At 38.4% G+C, this 14,587-nt stretch overlaps 1 protein-coding gene across 1 annotated transcript in view; it reads left to right on the top strand.

Annotated features, from left to right (window-relative positions):
• Positions 1 to 7,691, top strand: part of PKP2 (plakophilin 2) — a 79,264-nt gene extending 71,573 nt beyond the window's left edge. Inside the window, exons 11-13 of the mRNA XM_047787240.1 lie at positions 3,220 to 3,409; positions 6,394 to 6,481; positions 6,619 to 7,691. Coding sequence (XP_047643196.1) covers positions 3,220 to 3,409; positions 6,394 to 6,481; positions 6,619 to 6,687 — 347 coding nt within the window. The 3' untranslated portion in view covers positions 6,688 to 7,691. The remainder of the gene's footprint in view (positions 1 to 3,219; positions 3,410 to 6,393; positions 6,482 to 6,618) is intronic.
• The last annotated feature ends 6,896 nt before the right edge of the window (positions 7,692 to 14,587 follow it).

Raw genomic sequence — 14,587 nt, forward strand, 5'->3', positions numbered from 1 at the left:
CCTCATTGTCTTTCATGGACTGTGCTATGCTTCAGTCAGGTACATTATCCTTTGAGGTTTTTTGTTTTTTTTTTTTTCTCAAATGAAGTGTTGACTCCCTCTTTGGAACATGGCTGATGAGAGGAGCTGCACTCTAACCTGGTACACCTGTGCCTTCAGGGCATAAATGTAGTTGTCAAGGGCTCTTGCATCCTCCAGGTGTTGGGACAGTACAGCTGTACAGCCCCACTGTTTACAGAAGATGGTTTCACTGATAAATCTCACCTCATGTTAAGGACAATAGTGAGAAGAGGCTTCAGCAAGATAAATACAATTTTTGAATTCCAAACGGGCGTTCTGTCAAATATTTAATTTGAGTGAAAGTGCCTTTTTTTCCCATATATGTAAGTTTATTTTTTTAATAATGATTTTTATTTTTTCCATTATAGCTGGTTTACAGCTTTCCATCAATCTTCTACTGTACAGCAAGGTGTCCCAGTCACTTGACTCAGGGTTTTAATAGCTGGAAATAAATGAAAATCAGTTTGAAATATATGCTTTGTGTTTTTCATGAGAGATTTCTAGGTCATGTGTTGACCATCCCATTTTCCTTAGATTCATAGAAATAAACTTGAAACTTATATTTTCTTAAAAATTTGATTATAGCCAACTTAGCATGGGGACAGAATAATAGGTCTCATGCAGAAGACATTGGTCTGCATCCTACAATGCTGCTTTGCTTCATGTCACCTTGGATAGTCACCTAACTGCTCTAAACCAAGTGTTAGTTATCACTACCTAACAGTGTTTTTCCAGGGGTCAGATAATGTAATATATGTGCAAGCATGAGCATTAAATAAAATCTCCCTCAACCATATGACATTGAGCTATAACCTTCCAATATCAAGATAGGGCCTATAATTTTATATTTCACTGTTAAAGATCTAATTTTAAGTGTCTCAAGGCAAATGTGTTCAGGCCCACAGTGTGTGTGTGTGCAGAGAGCGACACTGAATGACCCTCCCCTACTCTACTGTAGTATTTTGTCAATGTCAACAGTTATATATGCAGTTTTTCTAAGAAAAACAAACATGATATATGAAATATTAAAGTCTCTTAACTTCTCTAATTCTTACTCCTCCTCAGACATAGCCTGAAGTTTCAACCTTAAAATTGATCTAGAATTGTTGGTCGTGCAGAGGGAGGAGAGACGGAACTCTCAGTGGGGTCAGTGGGGGCTGCCTGGTCTCAGCCAGCCATTGCTGCATCCTGCAGAGAGATTGATTGGGCGTTTTCTTTTTTGATGGTCTCAGACTTATTTTCTTGCTGTTGACCAAAATGCAACAAAAGGAAATTTCAGGTTCTCAAAGGCCTTTAATTCTGTGGTTTGCATTAAAAACCTTCTGGTAATAACTCACATCTGTGCTGGGTACTGTGATACAATAGTTAGCACATAGTAACTCATTTAATCCCTCAGAACAGTCCTGTGAAGTAAATATCCCATTTTATTCTCTTTAGGGCCACACCAGCAGCATATGGAAGTTCCCAGGCTAAGGGTTGAATTGGAATTGCAGCTGCCAGCCTATACCACAGCCACAGCAATACCAGATTCTTAACCCACTGAGTGAGGTGAGGGATCAAACTGCAACTTCATGGATACTAGTTGGTTTCTTAACCCACTGAGCCACAACGGGAACTCCCAAATATCCCATTTTACAGATTGGGGGAAGGCAGTATAAAAAAGTTGGCCCAGGCCACACAGCCATTAAGTGGCAGAGACAGGACTAAAACTAAAAAAGTGTAGCTTCAGAGACTGAGCTGTAAGCTGCTAACACTATTCTATAACACCTAGACAACAAGAAAAAAAGGCAATCTTCAGGCCTTTAAGCAGAAGGTATGTCTTTCCTGTCAGTCAGGTCCAGGTGTTATCAAAGGAAGAGAGATGATTCAGCCCCTTTTATTGAGTACCTTTCTATTTTAGGCATAGCGATCAATGCTGGAAATCCAGAAACAAGTTCGCTAATTGTCCTCAGGGAATTCACAGCCCCATTTGGAATTTAGACAGGCACATAATTAGAATCCAGTGTCAGAGAGAGAATGCAATTCATGGTGCTGCATAAACTCAGATGAAGAAACAGTAAAATTAGGCAGAAGTATTTGTACAACCATGTAAATGCAACATTGTATTCAAGAGCTGTGAGGAAAAACAAAAGCAATAGAAGCACACTATCTTTTAGGTCCAAACTAATTAGAGGAAAAAAGAAGAAACCACACATGAAAAGAATTTTTGTAAAATATTAGGTACAAATTCATATTGCCTAAAATATATACCATAGGATAATTTGTAATGGCATCATCAAATATTAACACCTCTTGTTTATTTTTAGGTCACCATCAATACTGTTGTAGAAAAACAAATCCTCTTGATATTTTAGTGTATTTCTTCTCAGGTTTCTTGTGTATATTTTTTTAAGTATATCAGTTATTTTCACATTAATATTAACATATGTTAAATATTAACAAATATTTTCTTGTTATTATATAATGCTTCATAGATATGTTTTGGGGTATATAGTACTCTTTGCAGATGAGTTTTAGTTAATTATATTCCTATTGGGATGTTTAGGCTTTTTATAAACTTCTACTATAAATAATACTATAATAAAGATCTGCTTTTTCCATTTTTCAAGTTATGTCTTCAGGATGAATTCTCAGAAGTGGAAATATTGAATAAAAGATTGTGAAAATTTAGTTTTGTGGGGTTTTTTTAATTTTTTCTTTTTCTTTTTTTTTTTTTGTCTCTTTGCCTTTTTGCCTTTTCTAGGGCCGCTCCCTTGGCATATGGAGGTTTCCAGACCAGTGGTCCAATCAGAGCTGCAGCCACTGGCCTTTGCCACAGCTCATGGAAATGCTGGATCCTTAAACCACTGAGCAAGGCCAGGGATTGAACCCATAACCTCATGGTTCCTAGTTGGATTCGTTAGCCACTGAGCTATGAGGGGAACTCCTGTGAAAATTTAGTTTTTGACATTTCTGTCAAATTGCTTTCTGGAAAGATTTCCAGTGCACTTATCTTTTTAAAAATCCTTTTTTTTTTTTTTAAGTATTAGAGAGTTTACATCTTTCCATGTTTGTTAACCAAATGTTTCTTTTTAAATGTTCTTTAGCCAAAATGTTATTGGGGGTCTTGATCTTAAATAATCTTTTTAATCAAGTATTCTTTTTTCTTTCATTTTGTAGCCAAAGAAACTCTGCCTGATTTGGTTTCCATAATTCCCGACACAGTCCCAAGTACTGACCTTCTCATTGAAACTACAGCCTCTGCCTGTTACACACTGAATAACATAATCCAAAATAGTTACCAGAATGCACGGGATCTTCTAAACACTGGAGGCCTACAGAAAATTATGACCATAAGCACTGGTGACAGGTAAGTCCTTTAGCATCTGCCTGTCAGCCTTCTCCCCTTTCCCCATCACCAGTCCCTTATGTAAATAATGCAGTTGTGAATGTCCAGTCATTGAGTACTGTGGGCATGGGTACTATGGCCAAAAATAAGATTATAAAACTGGACCAGATCATCTGATCCAGTCCTTGGGGATCCAGGGATCCGCAAGTGAAAAACTGATCCTCTAAGCCAAATAGCTGCTCCTTCTAGTCTAAAATATCCAGCAATAGTCAAACGCTATAGGCAAACACTGGGTCATGCATTCCAGCACTTTATTGACCTAATGTTTCCCAGAGCCACAGTTATGATTTAAGAAGAGAAGAATGTAGGTAAATTGGAGTCCTGTGGACAAAGAATGCCCTTCTCCGCACTTAAATATGTGAAACTGATGTCACCCCAGGTAATAGCACCAAGGAGAAGGAAGAGGCGGCATAACAAGAAATTCCTGTTTTCTCTATCACACCTCCTCCACCTCGTATTCTCTTTTGAGAATAGAAGGTTTAATGCATATAAGTCATTCCACATCCCTGTTTCTGTGTCTTCACAATTTCCCCATTTAAAAAAAAAAAAAGGTGAAGATGAGAATGAAAAACATTGGGTAACCAAATGGTTACTATTTGTTCATTTAGAGTGATGTGATCTGAAGGGGATACAAAGTTTATTTTTTCTCTTTATACATCTGTGAGTCCTTTGACCTAAGTTAGTTTGATAAGTAGCCAAAAAGAAATGTTATTGTAGCCCAGTTCTAATGAGTTGCAAAGCAAACAGGCTTCACTTGTAGTAGACAGTTGTGTGCTTCGCTGCTCCAAGGCTGGCAGTGGGATCTCTAGTATCCTGGAAAGAAGTCCTCCCCTCCCCACAGCCCCACCCAATTTAGGTCCTTTGTGCTCTGCAATTCCCCTCTGGCAAAGCCCCTGGGGAAGGAGGGCTATATTCAGAGTCACAGGACTAAAAGGAGCGCTAGTTAGAATGTAAGTTTCCCAAGAACAGGGAATATTTTATTCACCTCTTCCCAGGTAACAGTCGTTTAGCCTTTGTGGAAAGAGTGAATTATTGCTGCAAAGCAGAAATGACTATTCTAAGTAGTCATCCAGACTTCTAAGTAAATCTCCATAAGACAGTGAAAGTAATTATTCCAGTGTTCAGATGTAATAAGCATATGGGAATATGCCATCAATTTTGGAAACTTCTTGTAGCCTAGCAAATTGTGGAGGTGCACTTTTCTGTTGCTTTTTTCTTGTACTGAATGTCCATTTGTAAGCCAGTCCTCCCATGCCCTGTCTCAAAAAAAAAAAAAAAAAGGTCAACAAGGAGCCAGTCTACCAATTGTTCCTATACCCCTTCCTTACTTGTGTGTTGTATATCTAACCCATAATTTATGAGCTAGCCTGATAACCAATCACCGTTTACATTTCATCTTTGAATAAATGAGTTCCAAGTGCTCAGCAACCAATTTAAGAACAAACACCCCTGCAATTTAAGAACTTTTTCCAATTTGAATATGAGACCCATAACTTTCATGGATTTATAAGTACTTCAGTTAATAGCAAGTGACTCTGGAAAGTCCCTCCAGCACTAAAAAATGTACAGGGTGCTGATTTGACTTACCCTCCCTACAATGCTGGTATGTAAGAGAAAGTCTTTTAGCTTACGAATGAACCCAGTGTGGGCTTTACCATACAGCTTTGCATCCTCTATTTTTGGTTGCATGCTTACAAACTCCTAAGACATGAAAAATAAAATTTTTGTTTCTTTGTTAAAAGAAAAAAAATTTAGCTGTGTGCTAACTCAAGAGATAGAAGAGAAAGAACTCTAAGGAAGCACTGATCCTTAGCCAAAAATAGGAAGTTTGCAACACATTTTAAAGCAGAGCATCAAAAACTAAGTACAATGTCAAGTTCACTTGTGCCTCAGATTTGTCATGGCAATATGTTTTCCATTTGTTACATACAAAAACATAAAGAAATTTTTAAACTGTTTTAACAAATGCTCCAACAAGAATTTATTTGAAAAAGCTACATAACTCCTACATTCATGGAGTTACAAGGTCTAAGAGGTATATATATATTTTCAGTAATACTTTCAAGCATTTGTATTCAATAAATACGTATTATAAATATACAATTATATTTTACAAATATATAACATAAGTGTACAATTATAAATTTTATTCTATAAATTCAAGGATTTATAAAATTATAAGGATATATTCCTTATAAATATCAGGAATTTACTTCTCAAACTATTTATTTGTTAGCACTTGGCTAGTAGCTTAAAAAGACTTTTTAAAAAACTGGAGTTCCCATTGTGGCTCAGTGGTTAACAAATCCAACTAGGAACCATGAGGTTGCCGGTTCAATCCCTGGCCTTGCTCAGTGGGTTAAGGATCCAGCGTTGCCGTGAGCTGTGGTGTAGGTTGCAGACATGGCTCAGATCCCGCGTTGCTGTGGCTGTGGTGCAGGCCAGCAGCTATAGCTCCAATTGGACCCCTAGCCTGAGAACCTCCGTATACCGCAGGAGTGGCCCTAGAAAAGACAAAAAAAAAAAAAGACTTTTTAAAAACCAAAACCAGGAGTTCCCACTGTGGTGCAGTGTGTTAATGATCTGGCTTGCCTCTTTGGAGGCGCTGGTTTGATCCCCAGCCCAGTGCAATGAGTTGAGGATCCACAGTCACTGCAGCTGTGGCTTAGGTCACAGCTCTGCCTTGGATTCGATTCCTGGCCTGGAACCTTCCGTATACCACAGAGATAGCCGAAAAAGAAACAAAACAAAACAAAAATGCCACCATGGCCTCTGGCTTCCAAAAGTTCTAGTCTAATTCTCTTGTCATGGTGAGTGGCTTGACTTAATTGATGGCTCCTGAGCAAAAGCAATTAAAGAAGATGTGTGGACAGTCCAAAGACAGCATCCGGAAGCCTCAGATGTTCTCACTGATCTTGGGAAAATGTCCTTTTCTATCTTTTCAGCTATTCCTCCAACAAAGCAAGTAAAGCTGCCTCTGTTCTCCTATATTCTCTATGGACGCACACAGAGCTCCATAATGCCTATAAGAAGGTAAGAATGCAAAAAAAAAAAAAAAAAGAGCTAGATAATAATGTTCCACTTGACCCCTGGTGAGAAATCACTAAAAACTGCATTTTCTTGTGTGAAAATGTTTTTACCTTTCACATTTCTGTTTGCTTATTCCAAAGGCTCAATTTAAGAAGACAGATTTTGTCAACAGCCGGACGGCCAAAGCCTACCACTCCCTGAAAGACTGAAGAACATGGATGAAAAAGTGCTCTCAGAAACATGAACTTCATCATTCTCAGTCCCAAAAAGCCCCAAAGGAAAACACCTATTTTTCTACTGCCCAGCCCAAAAAACCTTAAAAACGCATGCCCTGTTTCTATCCTTTTCTATTTCCATAGTCCCCAGGATCCAGAAAACACATAAGCAGAATGTAATTTTTTAAGTCTTCCAGAAGACTTCTGCAAGTTTGCCACCAGTAGATACTGGCAACAGGCTCGATTTTACCCTCTACAAATAGTGGTCTTTTTGATCAGGGCTGACAGGGCATGGCCTCCTGGAATCAAAATGTGAATTACTGTGGAATGGACATTAACAGAATGAATAAGGAAGGAAGCTCTCATATTACTAGGATTTTAAAAGTTTGATTTTCATTTGTGTTCCTTTTCTGGTTTCCATATTTTGTCACTCACATGCATGATGCTTCACCATTGAGCCATGAGTATATTGTTCTGCAGTGCTGAAACAGAATGGAAACAACAAGAAATATTTATGGAGTTATCCAGAAAAAAAATTTAATGGCAGAATTCCTTGTTTGTTTACTTTGTGCTTGTTTTTATACTCTTGAAATTTTTTTCTCTGATTTTCAATGAACTTAAGAAATTTAGATCACAGAGCATGCATGACTGTAATCAAAAGAAATTGAAAAGAAGTAATCGGAGTTTCTGCTGTGGCAGAATGGAATGGGAGCATCTCTGCAGCATGAGGACACAGGTTGGATCCCCGGTCCGGCAAAATGGGTTAAAGGATCTGGCGTTGCCACCTCAGCTGTGGCTCAGATCTGATCCCTGCCCTGGGAATTCCCTATGCCTCGGGGGAGCCAAAAAAGTAAAAATGAAAAGTGATCATAGCAAAATTTAAGGCACCTATGGTTATGAAATTCAGTGTTTCCTGTAAAACCCTGAGCAAATGGGATTTTTGCTCAAGGAAGTGCTTTACCTATAACACCATTAAATGCAAATCTCTTCTGACAGTAGCATGCAGTGTAATCTATTTCCTGGACTTCTTCAGCCACTGAAGTGGGCCGGTGGAAGAATGGACTCGACTATTTGGCTACTTTTGAACCCAGCCTCTCAGACTGCTGCACTAGCCAGGACCCTGAAAACACAGCTCATTTTAATGAATTACATTATCAACTAGCCCTACTTTGCCCAACATTTAAAAAATCCTGGGAGTTCCCATTGTGGTGCAGTGGAAACAAATCCAACTAGTATCCATGAGGATGCGGGTTAGATCCCTGGCCTTGCTCAGTGGATCAAGGGACCAGCATTGCTGTGAGCTGTGGTGTAGGTGGTAGACACGGCTCAGATCCTGTATTGCTGTGGCCAGCAGCTGTAGCTCTGATTCAACCCTAGCCTGGGAACCTCCATATGCCACAGTATAACCCTAAAAAGCAAAAAAAAAAAAAAAAAAAAAACCTACAGAACCACTAAATCTCATGTGATCTTCCTCAGGTCATTATTTTAAGTCAAGGAAATACTAGGAAAAAAAAAATGAAGATATATTGAGAAAAATGTGCCTAGACCACCCAGAAGTGATATAAGAAATACTGTTTAAAAGTTGATGGAGTTCCTTTGTGGTGCAGGGGGTTAAGGAGCTGATGTTATCACTGCAGTGGCTTGGGTCACTGCCATGGCATGGGTTCAGCCCCTGGCCTGGGAACTTCCATATGCCATGGGTGCAGCCAAAAAGAAAGAAAAAAAGGTTGAAAACATCATCTATTGAAGTGAATCTATATTAAATGTTATTTTAACTGGGGTGTGATTCATGTCATTCATATAGATTTAGTCTTCTTAACTATAATTGTTATATTTTGCTTTTTTAAAAAATATTTGTTATAAGAAAGTAAGAACAACAACAAAAAATCCTTCAACTCCTTTTGGCCAGAAAAGTGTAATAGGAAATAAATTGCCATTTTGAATTTGAATGTGTACTTAAGTTTTGGGTTTTTTTTCTCACTGTACAGCATGGGGGCCAAGTTACACATACATGTATGCATAATTTTTCCTCCCATTGTTGTGTTGCGATATGTACGATTTGTTTGGAACTTAAAAAAGTTTTTTTCAGTTTTCAAAGCTCAATAAAAAAGGCTTAGGTTACTAACCTAGTTCAAAATGAAATTATTTAGGTACTAATTTTTATAATTTTGAAGAGAGAAATTATATCTTTTTCTAGAATTCTGATGATAAGCATTTGGAGTATATTTATTCCTCCAGATAATTAATGTATATTCAAGAAATTTCTGTGTTTTTAAGGCATTAGTAGAGGCTTCAACAATATTAAACACAAAATGAGGCAAAAATATTGCCTGCATTGGTATCTGTGTATATCTGATATATTTGTTTTTCTTGGTATATGTGTTATGATTGACATGACATTTGAGGATTTGACCTTATAAATGTCAGCTTTAGGAGTTCCAGTCATTGCTCAGTGGTAACAAACCTGACTAGTATCCATGAAGATGTGGATTCAACCCCTGGCCCCACTCAGTGGGTTAAGAATCCAGCGCTGCTGTGAGCTGTGGTGTAGGTAGCAGACTCGGCTAAGATCTGGCATTGCTGTGGCTGTGGTATAGGCCAGCAGCTATAGTTCCAATTCGACCCCCAGCCTGGGAACTTTCATGTGCCACAGGAATGGCCCTTAAAAAAAAAAAAAAAATCACCCTTAATTACTAAGGGTTAATGCTTTATATTTTTTTCTATTTAATGATTTTTATTTTTTTCCATTATAGCTGGTTTACAATGTTCTGTCAATTTTCTACTATACAGCAAGGTGACCCAGTCACACATATACATTTTTTTTTCTCCCATTATTATGCTCCATCATAAGTGACTAGATACAGTTCCCAGTGCTATACAGCAGGATCTCATTGCTTATCCATTCATTCCAAAGGCAATAGTTTGCATCTGTTAACCCCAAAATCCCAGTCCATCCCACTCCCTCCTCCCCCGCCTTGGCAATCACAATTCTGTTCTCCAAGTCCATGATTTTCTTTTCTGTGGAAAAGTTTGTGCTGTATATTAGATTCCAGGTATAAGTGATATCATTTGGTATTTGTCTTTCTCTTTTGAACTTCACTTAGTATGAGAGTCTCTGGTTCCATCGGTTTAATGCTTTATAATTGCCTATATTTCTTCTCAAATTAGTCCTAAATTTTTTACCAAGAAGCACTTTCTATAAGAAAGATGGGATTAGCTAATAACTAAAACATGTAAAAAATGGAGAGACATTCAAATTTAGTCATTGTTAGATTTCAGTAAATTGAGTGGGTCTTTGACCATGAAAAGATAGACTACATTTGATTCCCATGTCCTGCTTTGTCCAATCTGTTTATAAAAACCTACTTGAATATCTGTGAACACTTCTGAGTGAGGTCCTTATGTGGTTGAGAATCAGTTTTGATCACAGGTCTATACACAAATCTTTTTTTCTTTTCTGTTTGTGTCCCAGACTGTACCCATGTTATCAAAGGAACAGACAGGCTGAGCTGGGCCTTTGCATGCGTTTGTGCTCAGTGTTCAAAAGGCCTTGCTGCCCTGTCAAGAATTCTTAATGGTCTTCTGGAATATGGGCGATTGCTGCCCTGGATTTCTATCAGCTAGAAACTTTGTTTACACTTGATGGAAATAACCAAAGGGTTATCTGAAGATAGAGAGGAGATTAACATGTCAAATAGGAAAATAAGCAGCATGGGTAGATAAACCACTTTAAAACCAATTTAATCACCCTATGAAGAAGCAATTCCTTAGGGAAAAAAATATGTGTGTGTATCTTTATATATACATAGGTTATATAATTTATGTATAATTATATAACTTATATACTATAGTTACAAATGAAATTTCCTCTAAATACAGTGTCTAATGAAGGCACTGTACTGGAATGAGGAGGACTTCAGTATGTGTGTACATTGAACAAAATTGCAGAAGCCTCAAATCACTGAGGATTAGGAGGGAATTTAGAGGGCATCTGGTCAAGTCCTCTTTAAAGTATCGTATCAGAAAAGACAGTTCTTATTAAAGTGACAAAGAAGAAAAATATGCAATCATTCATTCAACTATTGCCCAACATGATGGTGTAAATGGCCCATTATATGACTCAGTAACTGTTGCATTTTAAAGTATTTGTTGTGAGAGTGAAAACAGATAAAAAAGGAAACAGACTTTACGAAGTAAAATTATGCTTTAGATTTAACATTTTATTTATGGTGGTGCAGACAGTTGCATCTCTTACTAAATGAACTTCAAACCTTTAAGGACTAAATTAAAAGAAAAACTCTTTTCATGATCTATTCAGGAAAGAGACCAAAATGCTACATGATAGCTTAGGAGTTATTTTAAATACAACAAGAGGAGGCATGTAAAAAGTCTGGGACACACAGTTAAAGAACCCAGCAATCTTCAGCCTGGAGAAGGGTGTCATGTTACCTGTCTTTAAATATCTGAAAGACCCCAGCCTAGATGATGACCCGGTCTTCCTTTGATGGTAAAGGACAGACCAGGGTCAGTGGGTGTAGGCTTGTCTGATTGGCTTTGACTGAATAAGAATGGACTTATATTGAGCACTTCTCACAGCCTCTTCATGAAGTATACACTTTTGTCTTTTTCTTTTCTTTCCTTTTTTTCCATTTTGCAAGTGATGAAGCAGAGAAAGGTTAAGTCACATTCCGAAGTTGCATAGCATGGGGATCCCAGGTGGGATGGCTTCTCACTGGGGTTCCCCAGGAGCCAGGAATGGAGGGCCTGTGTCTCCGTGCTGGGAAATGTGAGGATCTCTTGGGCTTATCTCTCTTTGGAGAGTTAAGAGGACAATCTGACATAATGGTTAGGAGGATTGATTCTAGAACCAGCCAGCCTGACCTCAAGTTGTAACTGCTCTACTTACTAGCTGGGGTAAGTTTCTTACTCTCTCGGCCTCAGCTTCCCATATCTGCTAGACATGAATGACAGTAGTAGTTACCTTATTGGGTTGTTTTAAGGATTGAATGGTTTCATAATTATAAAGCACTTAAAACAGTGCCTAACAATATACTCAATAAATGTTGACTAGGGGTTCCCTTGCAGTGCAGGATCTGGCGTTGCCACTGCTGTGGCTCAGGTTGCTGCTGTGGTGCAGGTTTGATCCCTGGCCTGGGAACATCTACATGCCACAGGGGCAGCCAAAAAACCAAAAAAATAAATGTTGACTAAATTATTTGGAGTTCCCTGGTTTGGGGGCCTTTGCTTTTCTTTTTAAACCCATCTCTTGAAATTCTCTTTTCAGATATGGTTGGTTTAGTTAATACCCACAATCTTCCCCCTGGTCACCATTTTATACACACACACACACACACACACACACACACACACCTGACCCATCCCTCAGAAGGCCAGGTAGAGAAATTCTCGCTGTGGTTCAGTGGGATAAGCGGCATCTCTCATGTGCTGGGATGTAGGTTCAATCCCTGGCTGGCACAGTGGTTAAGTATCCAATGTTGCCGCAGTAGTGGTGTAGGTTGCAACTCTGGCTCAGATCTGATTGCTGGCTTGGGAACTCATGCCACAGGGCAGCCAAAAATATAAAAAAAATAAAAGTAAAAGAAGGCCAGGTAGAAACAAGTGATTCTGAATGTCTCTTCCTCAGACATAAGTTTTTTGGGGGTATTTATATAAGAGAAAATAAATATTCCATACTCACATAAATTCGAGGATTGTGTTATACAAAGATTGAAATGATCTGGATTACGAGACTCCTCAGAGTCCCTAATATGCAGTGTGCATGGTGAAATCAACAGGGAAAGAGTATGCTACATGTCACAAGCCTTTTGCTTGAATCAATAAACCCCTTTTTTCCTAGATGACTCTTGAAACTGTGCTTCTGCTGAAAACACTGTGATCATCAGTGATCTAAGCCACAGACAAGAGAACAAAAAGTGTTTGTCTTATTCACAGTCTAGTCCAGGTCATCCTGCTAAAGCCTGGACTACCAGTAAACCAACCTGGGCTTAGTCATGATTTAGTAAAATCTGAAAATCAGTGACTTCAATAGATTCAGGACTGGTTCCTGAACATTTGTCTCATTCCTACGTGGAGTGCTGCTCATCTGCAGACGGGATGATAACTAAGGAGGAAGTATCAGCCCAGAGGAGCAAGTCGAGGCAGTGACAGACATTCCCACATCTGGCTGATCAGATCTCTTCATCAATCCCACTTCAAGCCACAGCCAAATCTCTCAGGAGCCTGAATTTCACCTGTAAGCTGCTAACACCCAATACAGCTGGCAAGGACTAAAAAATAAGCCCAAACTGTTGCAGGTTTTCCTAGCATCATAGCAGGATGTTCTTCCCAGTAACAATGAGACCTTTGGGTGTTTTCTTGTTTTAGAAAAGAAGTTAAGAGATTTCCATCTTCAATTTGGATATCTTTCACCATATATGTATTAAGCACTTATTCCTAGAGCTGAGGACACATGAGATGCATCTTTCTGAGGAAGCAGTCACAGCTCTTCATGAAACTGACTTCACTGCAACACTGTCACAGCTTACACTGGCCCTTGCTTCACCTAGGAAATAAAGTCATGAACTGTGTGGTGAGGGTTAAGTCACTCTCAACTGATACAAGTCCTCCAGAATAGACATCTCTTATAAAAAGAAATGGTTAGAGTGGGAAACAGAATGATTAAGGAGATACCTTCACTTTTAGCCAGAAGGACTTAAGTCAGAATTGACAGCCTGTAATAAGAGTGCATGAAAATTCTAATATTTAGAAAATTGACAGAATTTATTTTCCTCAGGAACTTGTTTCTTTTACCCTTTGCTCTAATTGGAGATTTTTGCATTTCCTAATTTGAGGAATATGAGTAATCTATTTTCCTGGTATTGTCAAAGTGGCTTTTTAAAAGAATCATGTGTGAATATATTAAATAGCATATTAACACATTCCCACTTTTGGTGGCTCATACCTCAAGTGACCTAATTCCTCATCTCATGTTCTATTTCTCCTGTTTTAGTTTATCACTTAAGATGCTTCTTTTGCATTTGACTAACAAAAAGTTCAACTCAAAACGGCTTAGGCCATAAATGTTTTTATCTCATGTATCTCATGAACACCAGGTTTGGGCACAGATTTGGTTATTTTAGCAGTTCATTGAAGTCATCAAGAACACAGATTCATTGCATCTCTCTGCTCTGTCATCTTCACCATATTGGGTTTTATCCCCAGGTTGACTTCTTCATGTTGACAAAATGGTTGCAATATCTCCAAACATCCAAACATTCACAGAGCCATGTCTAAAGCCCAGAAAAGTAAACATTCCTTTTTTCATCCTTTTAAAAATAATGAAAAATTTCCTAGATGCCTCTGCCAGACAGCCCTCATTTCATATTGCCAGAATTATATCAATTCCATTCCCAAATCAATTCTAGTGAGAAAAACAAAACTACTATTCCTTTCTTACACCAATCATATTTCACCCAAGGCTGGGGCTGCCTTCTGTAAGACTCAGGAATGGTGGATGGTTGAACAGAGTCAGGGTTTTCTTGAGCAAGGTAAAGGGCAGGGAGGCTACAGAATAGTTAGCCAATATTGCCTGCCCTATGTAGAGACCCTTGGGAAAAAAAAAAGAACTCAACGTTTTTTAGCATACTGGTTTCACGTGGCATTCACCAGCGTTTTAAAGACAACTGTTCTTTAAAATGCTGCAAATGAAAGAGCAAGTTTTCCTACGATGGCCGTTGCATTGCAATTAGGACAAAGTCCATGAAAGTTTATGGTTAAAGAATCATGGGAGAGCTAAGAACTGCAGTTAAGCCAATAATCATGATTTCTAGGAAAATAATAGTAAAAAAAAAGATGATGCTCAATTGAACAATAGGAGTGGAATAAAATCATCTCA

Source organism: Phacochoerus africanus, chromosome 7 (assembly GCF_016906955.1).
Source record: "Phacochoerus africanus isolate WHEZ1 chromosome 7, ROS_Pafr_v1, whole genome shotgun sequence".
Classification (NCBI taxonomy): Eukaryota; Metazoa; Chordata; class Mammalia; order Artiodactyla; family Suidae; genus Phacochoerus; species Phacochoerus africanus.